Source organism: Pogona vitticeps, chromosome 3 (assembly GCF_051106095.1).
Source record: "Pogona vitticeps strain Pit_001003342236 chromosome 3, PviZW2.1, whole genome shotgun sequence".
Classification (NCBI taxonomy): Eukaryota; Metazoa; Chordata; class Lepidosauria; order Squamata; family Agamidae; genus Pogona; species Pogona vitticeps.
Window position 1 is genome coordinate 86743885 of NC_135785.1, and position 18477 is coordinate 86762361.

Sequence of the window (18477 nt, forward strand, 5' to 3'; positions counted from 1 at the left end):
GGGCAGCATCAAGAAATAATTTTAATATACCTTCAACTTGTAGTTGCTGTGAGATGTTAAATTGGCACTTTTGTACATGAGAGATGATCGAGTGAGAGAGAAATCCTGAATAAAATGTTACGGTTGTCCTTATATATCTGCAACATCACCTAAATTTGTGTGACAGCGAATTCCGTTTCCCCTAGCCAAAGTCTGAATTCCTGAGATTAAATACTATGAATTCAGTATAATTCTCAAGGGAATGATTCTAACTGATTTTTAAAGGGAAATCTTTGACCATGCAACATGTTAATATCAATTTATTCCAAGAGCAAAAGATCTCAGTGGTACAATATGTTTTGTTCCCCAGTGTGGTTTCAAACAATATATAGTTATTAAAAAACATGAAAAACAGGAGAGATAAATACACACCATACTAACAGCTATTGTGTGATAGGCAGATCATATGTAATTTTTTCCTTCTCTTTGTTTGTTTCTGAAACAAACAAAAAGAGCAATCAAGATATTCAACAGAGCAATGCTGTTGCCGTGGTGAGCATTTATTAATATAAACCAGATCATATTTCAGTCTCCTGATGGAGACAAGAACCCCATGAAGTATTTACATGCTTAGTGATCAGATGTTAAGCTCATAGCCTGTAATTAACAGTGTGCAATATATTTACATACCCTTAAGACTTCATAAAGAGAAAATATGGGATTAACTTTTCAGAATTAGTACACTTGACCATTTAGGTGCTTTTTGCAAATATTAGAATTGCAGTGCACTGACAGCATTTGAAATAAAAATATTTTTATCAAATGCTTTTTTATTCTTTGGCATATGTGTAAAGAAGGGCAAACATTACTGGATGTGGAAAGCAACATAATTGAAATGCAAATATTAAACATATTTTTTAAAAATTATTTTATTTTATTGAGTAATAGGAAACCAAATGGACAAATCATGGAGTTTGCTTCCCCTTTCATTGTCATTACAAGGGACACATAAATATTTGGTGCCCATAGGTCCTCATTCCCCCCTTCCCAAAATCCTCTAATGCTTGTTGAGGATCTTCAGCTAGGTGAGAAATTTGCTATGTTAAGGTTTTTTTTTTTAACAGATTAACCTAAATCACTCATTTTTCCTGGACTGAAATGTGGGACTGATCACAATTCGTAGCTGGAAATTTGCATATTTCTGAGTTTCTGATATGTTCCATGATAGAAAGAGAAATGAGTTTGACAACATGTAAATATTTTAAACATGTCCATGGAAGACTGAGTGCAACTTAAAAATATATGAATATGCCAATGAATGTGTGCATACAAAAATGCATACATATGAAAAATACATACTGTACCAATATGCACACATGACAAAAATGGACAAAAATATATACATATTTCTTTACGGTTTAGAATTCAAAATCAAAGAACCTCAAGAAGATCAAGTCTGACATGTCTGTACAGCCGAAATACTGGGTGGTATAAGCACAGGCCAAAAGAACCAGCTAGTGTGATGGTGTGAGCTGTACCTCCCTGTCCTTTACTTCTTATGTTTGTCAGTCCTTGCTTTTGCTGACTAGAACTCCTTATCTACTCACAGTTCTTTGAACCATGCTCTACAGTCAATGGATTGGGTCTACACTTAGTCATGCTCAGCACAGACACACACTGACATGACTGGGACAGGCCATGACTTTACTGGATCTGCTCTTAGCTCACCTACATATGCATCTGTCCAGGGGTGGACAGTTGCCAGAAATCTAGGGGCTGCACTTGCCTATCCCTGGATCTTGGAAGGCTACATCCATGCCTATATGTGATCTTGCACCCGGACTCCCACTTTTCCTTGGAAAAAACTAGAGGATTTATTTGTTTAAAGAGGGCATTTTAAAAATGTAAACATGTTAGAGGGTGTGTGTGTGTGGGGGGGGGGGATGTTGCCTTCCCTAAAAGTAAAACAAAATTGACCCTGGGAGCATAAGAAAACTTCTTGAGACCCAGTTTTTTAAAAAATACATTTAAAAAAGAATTTTTAAAAGGGTGTTGAAGGGGGTCATATCTGGACCCCAGAGATGATGTATGTTGCCCACCTTGATCTAGTCCATCAGTTATTGTTTCCACAATGGTTAATAAGCAGTAGTTGCAGTAGAGAATCAAAACAAAAGCCTGCCTTCTGTTTCTCCTCAACAAGTGAGTTAGGTTAACTTCCTTTGTACCTAAAGTTTGGAAAAGACTGGTCAGAGAAATGTCTGAGTCCCGATCCATTTTCACTGATTATCATAGTAATCCAATCATATATGTGTTAATAATCTGGCTCCACTATCTAATCTTCTCAACAAATACTTTTGCAGCAGTTCTGGAACTGTCTACTGAAAAAGAAATCCTAGTAAACACAAAGGAACGTATTCCCAGATGAATGTATATGGGTCTGCAGCCCTAAGTATTTTCTCCTTTTCTATTCGCGAAGGCTTTCACCGCTGGGGTCTAATGGTTGTTGTAGGTTTTTCGGGCTCTTTGGCCATGTTTTGAAGGTCAACGAACTCTACCCAGCCACAAGGACCAGGGATCACTACACACAAAAGACCAGCTAATGACACCCATCAATCACAGTGACAGATAATCCCTGCTCCTTATCACAACACTACACCAACAACAAGACACACTAATCACCCATCTCCAGAAAAGGACAAAAGCCTATCTCACAGCCATAAATACTCCACTCCCAAGCATACTACACCAGAGCACAGAGTGCTGTCCTCCGAAGATACCAGCCACAGAGACTGGCGAAACGTTAGGAAGAACAACCTTCAGAACACGGCCAAAGAACCCAAAAACCTACAACAACCATTTTCTGCTTTTCTTTATCCTTGGACAATACTTTTAGTCTGCACTAGATCAGTAAAGATTTGAATCAGTTACTTATTCTAGTGTTTGTTTTAAAATCAAGATAGATGAAGGAAATGGAAACAATTAATTCTGAGCCTGCATTTAACTTTAATTATATTTTCTCTATCTGTAATTTACTTTGATATAGTAATTTGAGATACCTTAGCACTTTCAGTTTTGGGTGAACTGAGCAACAAAGATTTAACCTAGAAGCTGTTTTGGAGTTGTAAGCAGACAGTGTATCATTCATAGCCAAATGTAATTAACACATATTGCCAAGTATTTGCTTTTTCTCCTTTTAGATTGTGTCTCATGATAATTAACAAAGAATCATACTTGGCAACTGGGTGTTGCCTACTGACTCCTTTTTTGTTTGTTTGTTTAATAAGCTACACCTGCATTTAGCCAGCACTAAACCAAATACAGTGGACCCTCTACTTAAGGAATTAATCCGTATTGGAATGGTGGCTGCAAGTCGAAAAGTCTGTAGGTCGAATCTCCATTGACCTGCAATCCATTGAAAACCGATTAATCCCATAACCAGCAGTTTTTATTCTATTTTTGTTCCATTTTGTTTTTTTTCTGGTAAGTCGATTCTCCGGCTGCAAGTCAAATCTAAATTTTGCAGCCAGAGGAGTCTGTAACTCGAAAAGTCTGTAAGTCGAGCCGTCTGTAAGTCGAGGGTCCACTGTATCCTATCCAAAGTCTGAGGAAATGGCCTTGTTCACGAAAGCTCATATTAAAATATACCCTGTTTCCCCGAAAATAAGCCCTAACCTGAAAATAAGTCCTAGTATGATTTTTCAGGATGCTCGTAAAAAAAAGCCCTACCCCAAAAATAAGCCTTAGTTAAGTGAAATCCTGGCCTCCACAATTGTACAACATTGTGCAGCAGCCAGAAGATGACATGACTGTAAAATAAAACATCCCCTAAAAATAAGCCTAATGTTTTTTTGAAGCAAAAATTAATATAAGACCCTGTCTTATTTGGGGGGAAATACAGTAGCAGTAAGTCTTTAAGGTGCCACAATGTTTCTGGAAGACAGAAACAAAATACAGTAGTACCTGGCTTAACGACAATAATCTGTTCCAGGAAAATCGCCGTTAAGTGAAAACATCGTAAAGCGAAATAAAAAACCCAATTGAAATGCATTGAAACCCATTCAATGCGTTCCAATGGGGTAAAAACTCACTATCCAGCGAAGATCCTCCATACAGCGGCCATTTTCGCTGCCTGTATAGTGAGGAATCCATCCCTAAACACAGCGGGGAGCCATTTTAATTACCTGGTGGCCATTTTGAAAACACCAATCAGCTGTTAGAAAAACATCGTTTTGCAAATAATTGGTTCCCGAAGCATTTCGCAAAGCAAAATTCCCCCATTCAGACCATCGTTTTGCGATCGCAATTGCGATCGCAAAAAAGATCGTCGTAAAGTGGATTCATCGTAATGCTGGGCAATCGTAAAGCGAGGCACCACTGTACAAAATGATCTTGGAACACTGAGCTGAAAATAACAAAATGAACATAGAACAACAGAAGTGCAAAGTAGTACACCTTAGAAAAAGAATCCAAATGCACAGTTACAAGATGGGGGATACCTAGCTCAGTAATACTACAAGCAAGAAGGATCTTGGAATTGTCATAGATTACAACCTGAATATGAGCCAACAGTGTAATGTGGCTACAAAAAAAAGGCAAATGCTATTTTAGGCTGCATTAATCAAATTATACTTTCCAAATCCCACAAGGTGCTAGTTCCCCACTCTTCAGCACTGGTAAGTCCTCACCTTGAGTATTGTGTCCAGCTCTGGACACCACACTTCAAGAAGGATGCTGACAATTTGGAACACATTCAAAGGAGGGCAACAAGGATGATCAGGGGGCTGGAAGCCATGCCCTATAAGGAAAGACTGAAATAACTGGGCATGTTTAGTCTTGAGAAAAGAAGACAGAGGGGTGATATGATAACACTTTTCAAATACTTGAAAGGCTGTCATACAGAGGAGGGGCAGGATCTGTTCTCAATCATCCCAGAGTGCAGGTCACGCAATAATGTTGTTGTTGTTTAGTCGTTAAGTCGTGTCCGACTCTTCATGACCATAGCATGCCAGGCCCTCCTGTCTTCCACTGCCTCCTGGAGTTGGGTCAAATTCATATTGGTAGCTTCAGTGACACTGTCCAGCCATCTCGTCCTCTGTCGTCCCCTTCTCCTCTTGCCTTCACACTTTCCCAACATCAGGGTCTTTTCCAGGGAGTCTTCTCTTCTCGTGAGATGGCCAAAGTATTAGAGCCTCAGCTTCAGGATCTGTCCTTCTAGTGAGCACTCAGGGTTGATTTCCTTCAAAATGGACAGGTTTGTTCTCCTTGCAGTCCAGAGGACTCTCAAGAGTCTCCTCCAGCACCACAGTTCAAAAGCATCAATTCTTCGGCGGTCAGCCTTCTTTATGGTCCAGCTCTCACACAACAATAGGCTCAAGTTAAAGGAAGTCAAATTTCTATTGAATATCAGGAAAAATTTCCTAACTGTTAGAAGCAGTAAGATGGTGGAACCAATTACCTCGAGAGGTGGTGAGTGCTCCAACACTGGAAGCATTCAAGAGAAACGTGGACAACCACATGGCAGATATCCTTTGATTTGTATTCCTGCGTCAAGCAGGGGGCTGGACTTCATGATCCTATGAGCCCTTTCCAACTTCACTATTTTGTGATTCTATGACAACATGTGCATGCATGCAGGTACACTCTCACACACATAAACAGGATTGTGTTTTTCTTCTTCTTCATTTTCTTTGGCTGAGACAGTTTTGAACTAGCTAGGGCCAGGATTTTACATTAAAGAGACACAGAACTGATTGCTCTGCTAGAGAAGAATTTCCTTACTCATTTTTTTGAAACAGTAGGAGGTGAATCGCAGCATCAAACTGCCAGACTGAATCCCAGCATCATTGCCTAGTGTGGATTTCGTGAAGTCACCTATTGTGGATTTTTAATGGGAATTTGTTTGCTTGTTTGTTTCATTTATTTCGGTAGCTGAACATTTCCTCTGAATATTTGCCATTGCAATAACTAACCCATTGCTTTCTGCTTTAAAAGAAAGTGAGCCTCAAGGTATTTTCTTTAGAAGTGGTAGAGATTCTGTTGGTTAGCATAGCAAATTGCACCACAGTAGGTCTAGTGAATCAGTGGGAATTTGGTGTAACTTCCACAGATTCAAATGGGACTATTCTAGTTGTGAAACTGAAAAGCATGACACACAGGAAATGGCCTTGTTTACTAGCAGCATCAGCATCACTGCAGTGCGTTTCCCATAAACATTGCTGGGATTTTGGCAGTAGAACCATATACAGAAATGCCCACAAGGAAGTACATTCTGCCCCTGATCTTTGGTTTTTAGGTTTTCCATTTCTCAACTAGTTATAATTCCTACTTGCATAGCAATCTATGACAAGGTCAAAATAGGCTGTGTTGTTTAGCAGAGAAGATGCTATTTCACAGATGTCTAATGTTTCCCAACACATCTCCTTTATTTACTAGAACCAGATTCATAAACCTAAAGTAATAGGGTAATTACAAAGCTCAGATCTCATTTATCATTTTGTGACTGAATAGAACTCTGATGCCTGAGTAGAACTCTGATGGGAAATATAAACATGGAGCTTGCAACAATTTGCCTCATTCCCTTTTGCTTGCAATGTACAATAACGATGGGAATTATTAGAGGTTTGCATTGGCACATTCCTTTGGAATATCTTTGTCATTAACAGTAGAAGCAGATGGACTTCATTTCTATGAGCTACACTCCAGTTTGTCATGCAGACTGAAGTATTTAATCTGAGATAATATATAAAACCAGGATTTAGAATTATGTGCAGAGTGTTTACTTCCTAAAACAAAAGCTGTCATCCCAAGCACAAACCAGCAGAACTAGCATAAAATGAGCAATAGCTATACAACACCAGAAGCAATGGCCCCATTTTATAGAGGAGGAAAGGAAGGCAACACATATGGTTTCTCATATAACTTGTTTATTCAAATCCCTATGCCTGGGAGATTAAGTCTGCTCACTCTCACAATAATGGTTTTATTTGTTGCAGACAAAATCCAGAGGTTCAAGTGTCACACATACCCAACCTGAGCCTTGGAGATGTCATGATTGTACTCCAGAAATTATTGCCCAGGTCATGTTGTACAGCTGTCCCAGCACAGTTGAACTGATGTCACTGGGCACGATAGATTGTGACTGATTAAAGTGATTCTGCTTCAGTTTTGGGTTGCATGCAACTTCATCTCATTGCACAGGAGTCACACACAACCTGAAATTGAAGAAGGAATGCTTTAATTAGCAATCTGTCCTGCATCACTTCCATTGTGTGACATTGCTGTCATTGTCCTGGTAGAGCTATGCAAGAAGACACTAGCCTTTGGTATTTAAATATACAGTGTGTGTGTGTGTGTGTGTGTGTGTGTGTGTGTGTGTGTGTGTGTGTGTGTGTGTGTGTGTGTGTGTGTGTGTGTGTGTGTGTGTGTGTGTGTGTGTGTGTGTGTGTAGGAAAGGCCCTCTTGTGTCCTCCAGTGGAAAAAAAATAAGAGCTTTTGGGGAATATGGGGAACCAGAGATGGCAAAATTGGTCAAAAGGGGATGTCTGAGCAAAACAATACAGTGGTGCCTCGCATAGCGAGGTTAATCCGTTCTGGATTAACCTTCGCTATAGCGAAACATCGCTAAACGGAATTTTAAAAGCCATAGAAACGCATTGAACTCTGTTCAATGTGTTCCTATGGCTTTAAAACTCACCGTTAAGCGATGTTCCTCCATAGCGCCGCCATTTTCGCACCCTCGGTAAGCGAGGGCAGGGCGCGAAAATGCGGCGCGGACCTTCCGGTGGCCATTTTGGAACCGCCGATCAGCTGTTCTCCCCCGCTTCGTTATGCGATATCGCAAAGCGAAAAAACGCCATAGGGGCCATCGCTGAGCGAATGCTCCAGCGATGGCCCAGAGCCCCTCGTTAAGCGATTTCATCACTCAGCGAGGTGCTCGTTAAGCGAGGCACCACTGTATTTTAATTTTTTTCAGGGTCTGGGAAGGTTAAACTCAGGAGGACATCTGAATGTGTCTTTAACTCCAGAGTTTCTGCATATGTAAATTCAATTCTTACAAAGCCCTCTGGTATATGAATGTGGAATATTGTGTTGTTCATGATTCAAAAACATCTAGAAATCTGTTGCCAGCAGGAAAAAGGATGCCAAACATTAAATACCTAAGGGCAGCCTGAATGTTGATGACACCAAGGAGAGCAGTCAAGATGGTCTACAGCAATGGTCCCCAACCTTGGCCCTCCAGATGTTCTTGGACTTCAACTCCCAGAAATCCTGGCCAGCAGAGGTGATGGTGAAGGCTTCTTGGAGTTGTAGTCTAAGAACATTTGGAGGCCCAAGGTTGGGGACCACTGGTCCACAGGATACCCTCTTCTGCTCATTATCATTCACAGACAGACAGCAGGAGGGGGAGATCCCAGAACCTTCTCTTTTTTTCACAGGTTAACCACTTCTCACCAAAACACACACAATTGTTGTACAGTTCTTATCAAGAGGATGTGTGTGTGTGTGTGTGCGTGAGTGTGTGTGTGTGTGTGTGCGCGCGCGTGCGTGCATTTATTTATTTATTTACAGTATTTATTTATTTGGTATTTTTAGCTTGTTCGATTTTTACAAGTATTGTTTTTGTTTTTCTACATGTTTGGGGAGCTGTATATAGGAATGCCTATCTCGTTTGTGCATGACCCAGTTTCAGTGTCCTGCTCTTTGGCACAGAGCCAATAAATCTACTGTCACAGGAATGATTGTGTGACCTGTACACCAATGAGCAATCTAAATTTAGATGATGTGGGGGAGGAAGGTAGCAGATGGAAGGAAAAAGGGAGGGGGAGTATAAAAGTAACATGAGTAAAGCAGCTATGCATATTTTGGCATCATTCTTGGCATTGATGACCTGATTCTTTTCTTTTTGTTAGGATGCTTTCCTGTTTTATCTTGCTTACACACCACTTAAAACTCTTCACTATCCTAGGAAGAAAAGGGAATACCACCTTCTTTGTTGTTGTTCGAATTGGTTGTTGTGCTTTCCTGATCCTGAGCACTGCTGTAGTTAAGGTTGGAATACCAAGCCTTCTCCACAGCTTTAGGGCCACTTCGTGTGAATGCATATGGGATACAAATTTTTGTCTGGTACACCCACAGAGCTATAAGGAAGCAGTTTGTTAGTAATTTAATTAAACATGTTGTACATTACATGTATTGAATGCTTTAAATTTTAAGGGATTGATAGAATTTCAGTTTTATTTATGATTCATGCCTACTCTAGTTGCAACTTGATACACTAAGCAACAGGATTTTGCCCATTATTTAATTATGTCACCAGCTGGATAGTCTAAGGAGAGAGCTGTAATTAGTAATTTCCAACTTATATTATTCTCACTCAACAAATAAGACATTATAAGAATTTTTTTCCTTGCTGTGAGACGACAAGATATTTTTGTCGTGTCAGTGAGATTTAGTACATTTGAGATTATGTTTGGTGCATTTCTACAGATGTGCAAGCTGTTCTGCCACCAGCATTGCAGCAGTTTTGGTGAGAAACATATCACAGCCATGATTCTACTAGGAACCAAAATATAAAACTGTGAAAACTGTTGCCTTCTTGTAAGAATTTCTGTACATCCCAAATTCTTCCAAGATACACCTCTTTTGACTAGACATGGGTCTTTCTTCTTGGATTTCACCCCTAGCATTAAGCAGAAATTCTTCCAGCTAGAATTCTGAGGGGCTTTAGCCAAAAAAGTAAACCACTAACAGGAGCTTTCAGTTAAACATGAGTGGAGAATGAAGGCTCTGTCAGCCATTACCTGTATATGAAGAAGAAAGAGGAAGTGGCTGGGAAGAGCTAAAGTCTGTGGGACCTGCAAGGGATTAGGGGACTGGTAGTCTTTCTCCCCTCTCCCCTCTCCCCACCTAACAGCTGATCGGCGCTGGTCTGAAAGGCTTTGCAGGCAGCTTTTAAATGGTGCCTTTCAAAAACTACCGGTACTCTAATCCCAAAAATTTAGCCCTTGAAACGACTTCCTATTTCTTCCTCACATGCAAATAATGGCTGCTAGACTCTTCACTTTCTGCTTGTTTTAATAGAAAATTCCTGTGAAGACTTTAATTTCTTGGACAGAGCCACTGGAATTCTGGCTAGGGGGATTTCCTGCTCAATAATGGAGGATCAAGTCAAAGAAATGTAAAAGTCTCATGTCTAGTTTTGATTCCTTGCTTTTTAAAAAAGAATTACACATGCATGCAAAAGATCTCATGTAAGTTGCTGTGGCTAACTGATAAGGTACTAGCAAGTGCTGGGCCCTCCATCAGGGGTGCCTGACTGGAATACATTGAGCATTTTATTAGTTAGCCATGACAATGTCTGTAATTCTTCTTGCATGTGCATACAGTCCCAACAAGATTTTGGCTGCTGTTTCATTGTAATTGTCAATACAGCCTATACTTAAATGAAGATAATTACCATATTTTTTCCCCATAAGACGCACCTGACCTTAAGACGCACCTAATTTTTAGAGGAGGAACACAAGGAAAATATATTCTGAACCAAATAGTGTAATATAATATTTAATAAACTATAACAGAATAACATTTGAACCATGTAAACAGCAATCAACAGTGGCATTAATATAGACCATTATCAGCCAGTGATAAGACCTATACCACACTACCTATATTTTACATTTCCTTTCATCCACCTCCTCCCCATGCTTATAGAAATGTCTCAATGACAGATGAGATAGTTGTGCAACTTTGCCCAGCTACTGCTCAAGTTAGAAATGGTTTGTCTGATTTGGCACTGCATTGAGAGGTCCCTTTTAGTTGTGTGGAGGATAAATAGTGGAATTAAACTATTTAACAGCCGGTTTTCCTTATTTACTTTAGGTTATGCAAAAGAACAGCAACACAAAGCTTAACCTGATCCCATTCACCAGCAGTAGCACATGCTCAGCATAAGACCAAATCTCCATTTTCTGACATAATTGAACATTTATAGCATGCAAGGCACAACAGGTTAGGCCACACAAAGCCATGAACGATGTTCTTGATGAGCCAAAAAAACTGAATACAAACTATAGTAGCTGAAATCAGGAAGCAGGTACTGTAATCCAGTTAGAAGTCAGGAGGCACAGTTAGTTTCCTTGCTGCAACACCCTTTGGAAATACATTCTCTATTAGATGCCCAGAACTAGTTGAAAAGTTTGCAAGTTGAATCGAAATTTCCCATAGAAATGCATTGAAAATTAATTAATGCATTTTATGGGGGGGAAGGTCAGAAACTTTAAAAAACTTAAAAGAAAGTCACTTACCAGCTACTGTAGACTGAGCCTTGCTCTTCACTGTGCCTTGGTAGACCCCAGAACAGCCAAAAAAGAGCCCTAAACAGCTAAAAGCCAGCAGGCAGCTGACAGATGTCAGCCATTTTGTGCTCTTCTCGCTCCTGCTCCTTCCCCCTCCCCTCTCCCCACCTAACAGCTGATCGGCGCTGGTCTGAAAGGCTTTGCAGGCAGCTTTTAAAGCAAGTACCCCTATGCACGTTTCTACACAAGCAGGTTTCAACTCAAACGGAGCACCTTTTCCCCCAAGCACAGTTTAACCCAATGCAAGCAGCTTTTAAAGTAAAAGAAGCAGATTTTTAAGGCAAGCATGCACGTTTCTACACAAGCAGGTTTCAACTAAAACGGAGCACCTTTTCACCCAAGCACTAACCCCAAACAAACAGCTTTTAAACTAAATTTCACATTTTAAAATGACAATACCAGGCAGTCCCAGGTCTCTCTCCCAGCTCTCTAACTGCTTGGACTAGCAAGGAAGCAGACAAGCAGCCTCTTTACTAACTGAAAGTTTGAATTTCCCCGCTTTCCCTGCCTTCCCCACATATTAGGTATGCTAATATCTGTGCACTGGAGGACTGTGGGAGGAACATCCAGCCCCTGATGGGGGTCCTGAGGGGCACCCCAAAACACTGAGTAGCTCTCTTGGCCTCTTTCGGGACTGGGGCTGCACAGCCCTGTTCTGATCAGGAGGTGCAGCCGAGGGGTCACCATGCCTTTGGGGGACAGGGCACAGAAAGGGGCAGGTGGTTTAGGGGACATTCCAACTCATACCTGGCAGGGGAGATACCATTGTTGTAAAAGTGCTTTTTCTGGGGTAAGGCTCATCTATTGTACTCTGGATATGCTGACCCCTGTGATTTCCCCAAATGTGGGAAAATCAACTGCCTAAGTGGGGGACTGTGTTTGTGGTTTCCCCTGTTCTTTCTAGAATTATTCTTTCCCCTTTGGTCCTTGGCTATTTTCACTACCTGCTACCATAGGCCTGTTAGCCTTGCTGGTTTTCCAGGTGAGCTGCAGGAAGCAGATCCTGGAAAGCCAACAGTGCAGAATGGTGAGGTCCAAACAGCAAGCAGTCTCTGGTGCTAGTTCAGAGGCCTCCCAGCATGGCAGTAGGGGGCTTCTGGGTGGTGGTGGTTGAACCCCCATTTACTGTATTCATTCCATAAGACGCACATACTTTCTCCCTCACTATTTGGGGGAGGGGAATTGTGTCTTATGGAGCAAAAAATACGGTATATCTTCACATCCATATTCTGGGATGATGAAGAAATTCTCTCTTGTTGACAGCTGTTGAAGTCAAGGAGCAAAATGTGAACCGTATTTTTCTTACAGCAAGATTAATCTGGCATTCCCTGTTCAAGAAACGTTTGAGGAGTTCCAGGGGAAAGACAAAATTTCAAAATGTCTCTGAGGTTGCTCATTTCTGCAACTTATCTTGGCGTGCTAATGCTAATGTTGAATAGTATTTGGACTGCAGATGGAAGATGTTATTCCCCATGCCTAGATTGTCAACAGGCTAAGACTTTTGTGTGACAGCAGTTAGCTCACGACACCATTTTAATCAGTCTGCACAGTCCCAGGATGCCCTCAGAATTCTGGCTTCTCAGGGCAGTGTATTCGAAAGCCTCAAAGCAGCAGCTATTATTGTTATTGTTGTTGTTATTACATATGTGGTTTTCCATTACCGTTAGGTAGACCATCATATCAAATATGGGAGGAAATGCAAAAGCTTAATAATGTGTTGGACATGTAATAACAGAGTTAAAAATAGACCTGTGAAGTACATGAATGACATATCTTTCTTGACAAGATTTCAGACCATGCCACCATATGTTCTTTGTAAAGAGATTTGCAAATTAATCTTTATTTGGCAGCTTTTTAGCTTTTTACCCCTTTAATATGCACATCATGGCAAGTGTACAATGATCAATAAACAACTGTGTCAAACAAGGTTATTCCATGAGCCTCTGCAGGCTCAGTGCTGATTAACTTCGAAGATCAGATGTAATGCAGTGGTCATAGATACAAGGTTATCGAAAGGACCAAGGAAAATAAAGGAGTTTGTAAACAATAAAGCAAGACTGAAGTTATTTGGCTGCAGAACAATTTGCAGTAACAGAATTGCAATATGATTTTGCAAAATGCTTCTGTAGTTCTTTTGTTTTCTTGCCTTGTTTCCTTTCATAATAATAATTATTATTATTATTCATTACCCTTTTGCCTTTGTAAGAAGCCAAGCTGAAGTGTAAGTTTTCCAGACCTCCACCCTACACCCAGCATTAAGGTTCTGCATAGCTGGACACCTGATGTAAACTCAGTTTCCAGCAGAAGCTGTAATCCTGTTACACAGTTATACAAAATGCATAACTTTTAGACGTGAATTGCCTCAAGTTAAGAAATGCTGGGTATGTTTTGTGCAGCTCCTCTTTCAACAGATAAACTTTGGAGATTTCTTAATGTGCAACAATAATGTTCCCCTGATTTTGCCCTTTGGTAAACTTACTGTACATCTATAAATACTGTATTAGAATGCTTGAGAAACCACTCTCTTCCCATCATAGCAAACATTGTTTTACACTATTTTGAACAACAAAAGTTCCTTTTGAAAGGTTGCACATGCACCAGAGTGTTGTTTTGTTTTGTTTTTGGCAGTCAAATACTTCCCAGATCAAACTTCAGTAAGTCAGTGAACCTGTTCTTCCATTGACCCTCTTAGCCTTTCTAAAAATATTGTATCCCCCAACAAGACACTATTTTAAGACAGTCATAGGCATGGGTATACCCATGGGAGGCTTACTTTTGGCATGTGTGCATGTGTCAGTTTCATATGGCATGCATACCTACCACTCTGTACTTTTGTATTAGAAGCCACACTATACAGAGACTAAAGAGAGAGCTTCTGAATTTGGGGACCACAAGCTATGGAATCTGTATACTAAGATGAAAAATGTAGGGGGAAAGATAATTCTCTTTTTGAAATGTTAATGTGTATATCTGAAATAATTCCTTACAGACATCAGTATCTCAGCTTATTGGCTGTGATTTCTCGCTAGGGACCTTAATGATCTTGCCACTTTCAATAAATATTTATAGAAATTCAGCCAGTTTGTGGCTAAGGAAACCTATATGAAAGACTTTATCTTTCCAAAATACTGAAAGGCACCAAGGGGCGGTGGGGGGGGGCAGGAAAGAGACCCCTCACCAGAAGACAAATAGAAGCTGTCAAGATGTAGCATTCAATTGATAACTGAATTGAATTACAGTGCAAAGCCTTTGAACTACAAGACATGATTTTGGCATTTTTGGTTCTTTTGTTTTGGAAAAAAATGCAAATGGAATGGGACCAATAAAATAATGGCTGAGAAAACAAAGAAACTTTAAGAGTCAAGATGGAACTTAAGACAATAAACATTCAACGCTCCTGTCATCTAGGAACAGAAGTACATGGTACTCATGTATGCACCTCTAAGAAATTTCCATTTTTTCGCATTAAAAAATCCAGATATGAAGCCGAAGCTGCCTTCTTTGCCAATCTGAAACTGTCTGACTTCAACATCATTGACACTCTTGGAGTTGGAGGTTTTGGAAGAGTTGAGCTGGTAGGTAACAGCTTTTTCCTTCTTTTCCTTCTTTAAGTATTTTGAGTCTATGCTTTTTGGATTTACTTGTTGAGAGAAGGTATTGGGAATTTTAAAAAAAAGAAAAATATTATTGAAGGGAGGAACGTTTGTAAAGAAAATGGTCAGTAAAATAATCGTAATGAACTTGGCAATCACTGAAAAATAAATTTGAATAACCACTTGCACTATTTTGATAAGTCAGAATTTATCTGTCATCAGTATGGTCTTTTATTTATGCCAGAATTAGCAAGATTAAAGAATTACACACACAATCTCTGATGTGATTTAATAGGAAAGACAATGTTGTATTTTACTTATATTTGCTCTGTTCTTTATCAAAATAATAATTTAGTGGTTTATAACAGAATTGTGAAATTGGTAAAGTAATTCTTCTAAGGGACTGCTGATGTTTTAGTGTCATTTTAATTTTCTATGTTTAATCTATTTACCATATATTGCATTATATCATTTCTATGTTTTAAGCAACCCTGATGATATAAGCTTATTGTGAAGGTGCCTGATATAAATTACACAGATAAATCAATTATGTATCTAACATGTTACAGACATACACACACACAGTTGTCTGTCTGACTGTCTGTCTGACTGACTGTCTGACTGTCTGTAAATCACTATGGAATCTCTTCTGTTTGCATGTATCAAAATATACATATGAAATATTATTAGTTGATGACTCCTGTTTGAGATCTTCGACTCCCTGATACGTGATACCTGTGAGACTCTTAAAGGAGTTCCTAAGTTATGTACAGAGCAATAAATAAGTTTATGCTGCCCTTGCAAAAATAAAGGGATATCCCTTCCATGAAAGTAAGGCAAGCAAGCTGTCATGTTTCTAATGTCTCCTCGGGACATGTACTGATTGGTAGATGGAGACTCGGATGTGCACATCTAGTGTGTCCACAATTACTTGTAGAGTTTACACAAACATGAGCCATGAGCCAATGAACTTCGTAAAGGTCACAATCTCAAATAAAACTTGTAAATTGGGAAGTAAGCTTATGAAAGTATGGGTTTCTTCCAATTAAAAAAGCATAAGTAATGAATAAGCCATGATTCTTCAGGGAATGGACAAGAGTTTCAGAATAGCACCAGGGACTGCTGTGTAGATGAAAAAGTAAAATAAATGAATCAGTAAATCAGTAAGTCTATTACATGTCTCCTACCTCAGTTAGGAAAAATCCCAACCAATCTCCAGCATAGCATGATCTTTTTCTCCCCAGATTTCCTCATCAAAACCTTTCATACCCAAATGTCTGTGAATTTAAAGAGCAACTGAAGATTTGAAAATTTTGGTTTGAAAATTTGAAGCATATGAAGAATTTTAAAAGCAGTTGAATTGAGTGTTTCATGTAAAATGAAATATGTTAAGCCAAATCTGAATAGATTCACACACATGGGATCCCTGCTGGGCAGAAAGGCAATGATTAAGTGTTTCAAACAAATGTGATAGCTATCCAGAAAGATAGCTAGAACATTGCAGTCATTAGTTTACATGTAACCAGTAGCATTTCATTTCTATTTGCTGCTTGTTTCATATTTAGAAATAATGTGCTATTGGCAAAGTACTCAAATGTTATAATATATCACCATATCACACAAGAGTGAAATGTATAGCTATAGATTTCATATCTCTGGAAGAACACAGATCAAGTAGAAAGCATTCCTTAAATGTTATTTATAGCACAGTCTTAATTTTTATGTTGAAAGTTCTCCCATCCCCAAGGTGTGACTTTGTATCAGGTAATCGGTTGTGTGGCTGTAAACTGTGATTCAGAGCTGGTATTTGTTTGCTAACCCTCAAGAATGCATTTATGATTCAAATGTGGTTTGCAGGAGTACACGGACTGTGCTCCAGACACCCCTGTGAGTGTGGATTGTTTTGAGAATGCATTCCTGAGCCAATTTAGATGCAGACACATGTCCATTAAATGAGACCAACATTTATTTTAATAATTGTCAATTCTGGAAAGATTAGTGTGACATTTGAGGAGATTTTGAAGTTTTCCTTCGCAGGAAAAAAACACTGCATCACAATAAGCCACATCATAACAACCTATGCAGTGAAAAATGTGAGCTGTCATAGGCAGTAATGGGGTCTTCTCCTGTGTAATTTGATTGTCTTTAAGTTAATAGACATTTCCAGAAGAGTTGTATTATTATTCATAGAGTTTCCTGGATTTTGAAAGAAATCTAACCTTAGTCTCAATCATGCATTCTCCATGGATATTATTTTTGTCCTTTTTTTCTGCACCAATGACTGACAATATCCATAAGGATTTTATAGAAACTGATAGAAATAAACTTTTTTTTTTAATTTTCTGGCAAGGAATGTAAAGGACTCACAATTTGGATTTGGAATCTGAGGAATGATGAACCCTCATCCACACAATATAGCTCCAGGAGATAAATTGCTACTATAAATGAAATATAATTTTTATTCTTGCTTCTATTTCCGTCTCCTCTTTAGTTAAATCCCATTTCTTATTTGCAAGATCTGTGGAGATGGATCCAGGGGACAGTAAAGAAGGAAAACTGCTTAGACTCAATAGCCATAAGAGAATAAGATGGAATGCAGTATTTCCCCCTTTTCGGTCCAAAGGGTAACCTTCATCGAGTTCCCCCTAGAACCTGATCCATGTGGTGCTGGAAGGAGTTTGCATATCAAGATAAGCCATCTTAAATATTAACTGTGGTTTGCTGCTGAACCATGAATCTGCTGCCAGCATCATATGATACTATTTATCATGGTTTCCTTTCAGGCTATTTAGGTGATTCAGGACTTGGGGTGAGGAGGAGGCATTTTACAGAGGATCTAGACCTTTTTTTTTAATTGAATGCTTTTGGAATATGGCACTGAGTGATTAGTCTTAATCCTCGTGACAATTAATTTGTAAGGATAATCAGAATTCAATATGCTTCAACAGTCACGTGAAACTTCTAAAATAAGTCATTTGGAGTTTTCAGGTTGAGTCCTAGCTCAATGTCTTCTTTTCAGTGAATGACAAGGAAGTGGTTAAAGTATTGAATTGCTGCCTGGATGCAGTGAGGGACTGGGTGTGGGTAAACCAATTGAGATTCTGTCCAAGAAGACAAAGTTCTGTTGGTCAACAGAAAAATCCTGCTTTGGGTGCAAAACCTGATCCTCCTTCTGAAGGTTTGCAGGTTTGCAGTTTGGAGGTGCTGTTAGACTTTTTGCTGTCCCTTGAGGGCTGCTGTGGCCAGGAGCACCCAGCTTCATTTGATAGAACGTCTGTCCTACATCCTAAGGAAGGTGGATTTGGCCACAGCGATCCATATCATAAGTATCTGTCAATCTGAGTACTGAAATATATTCTTTATGTGATTGCTCTGTATAGGTATTTGAAAGCTACTACTATAGTTTAAAAAAAAAGACTGATCAGAAGGTTACTGGTATGCACTTTAGAACCCGTATAGTTCAACTTTGAACAGCACTGGCTTCTGGTTTGCTTCCTAGCTCAATTCAAGGTGCTAATTTTGATTTAATAATAATAGTTATGTGTTATCAA

The 18477-nt window shown here is 39.4% G+C and overlaps 1 protein-coding gene and 1 pseudogene across 2 annotated transcripts in view; both read left to right on the forward strand.

Moving 5' to 3' along the window:
• PRKG1 (protein kinase cGMP-dependent 1) overlaps positions 1-18477 on the forward strand; it is an 833788-nt gene that overhangs the window by 758648 nt on the left and 56663 nt on the right. For both annotated transcript variants that reach the window (XM_072995266.2, XM_072995265.2), the window contains exon 10: positions 14812-14908. In XM_072995266.2, coding sequence (XP_072851367.1) covers positions 14812-14908 — 97 coding nt within the window. The remainder of the gene's footprint in view (positions 1-14811; positions 14909-18477) is intronic.
• Positions 12073-12227, forward strand: LOC140706210 (U1 spliceosomal RNA; annotated as a pseudogene).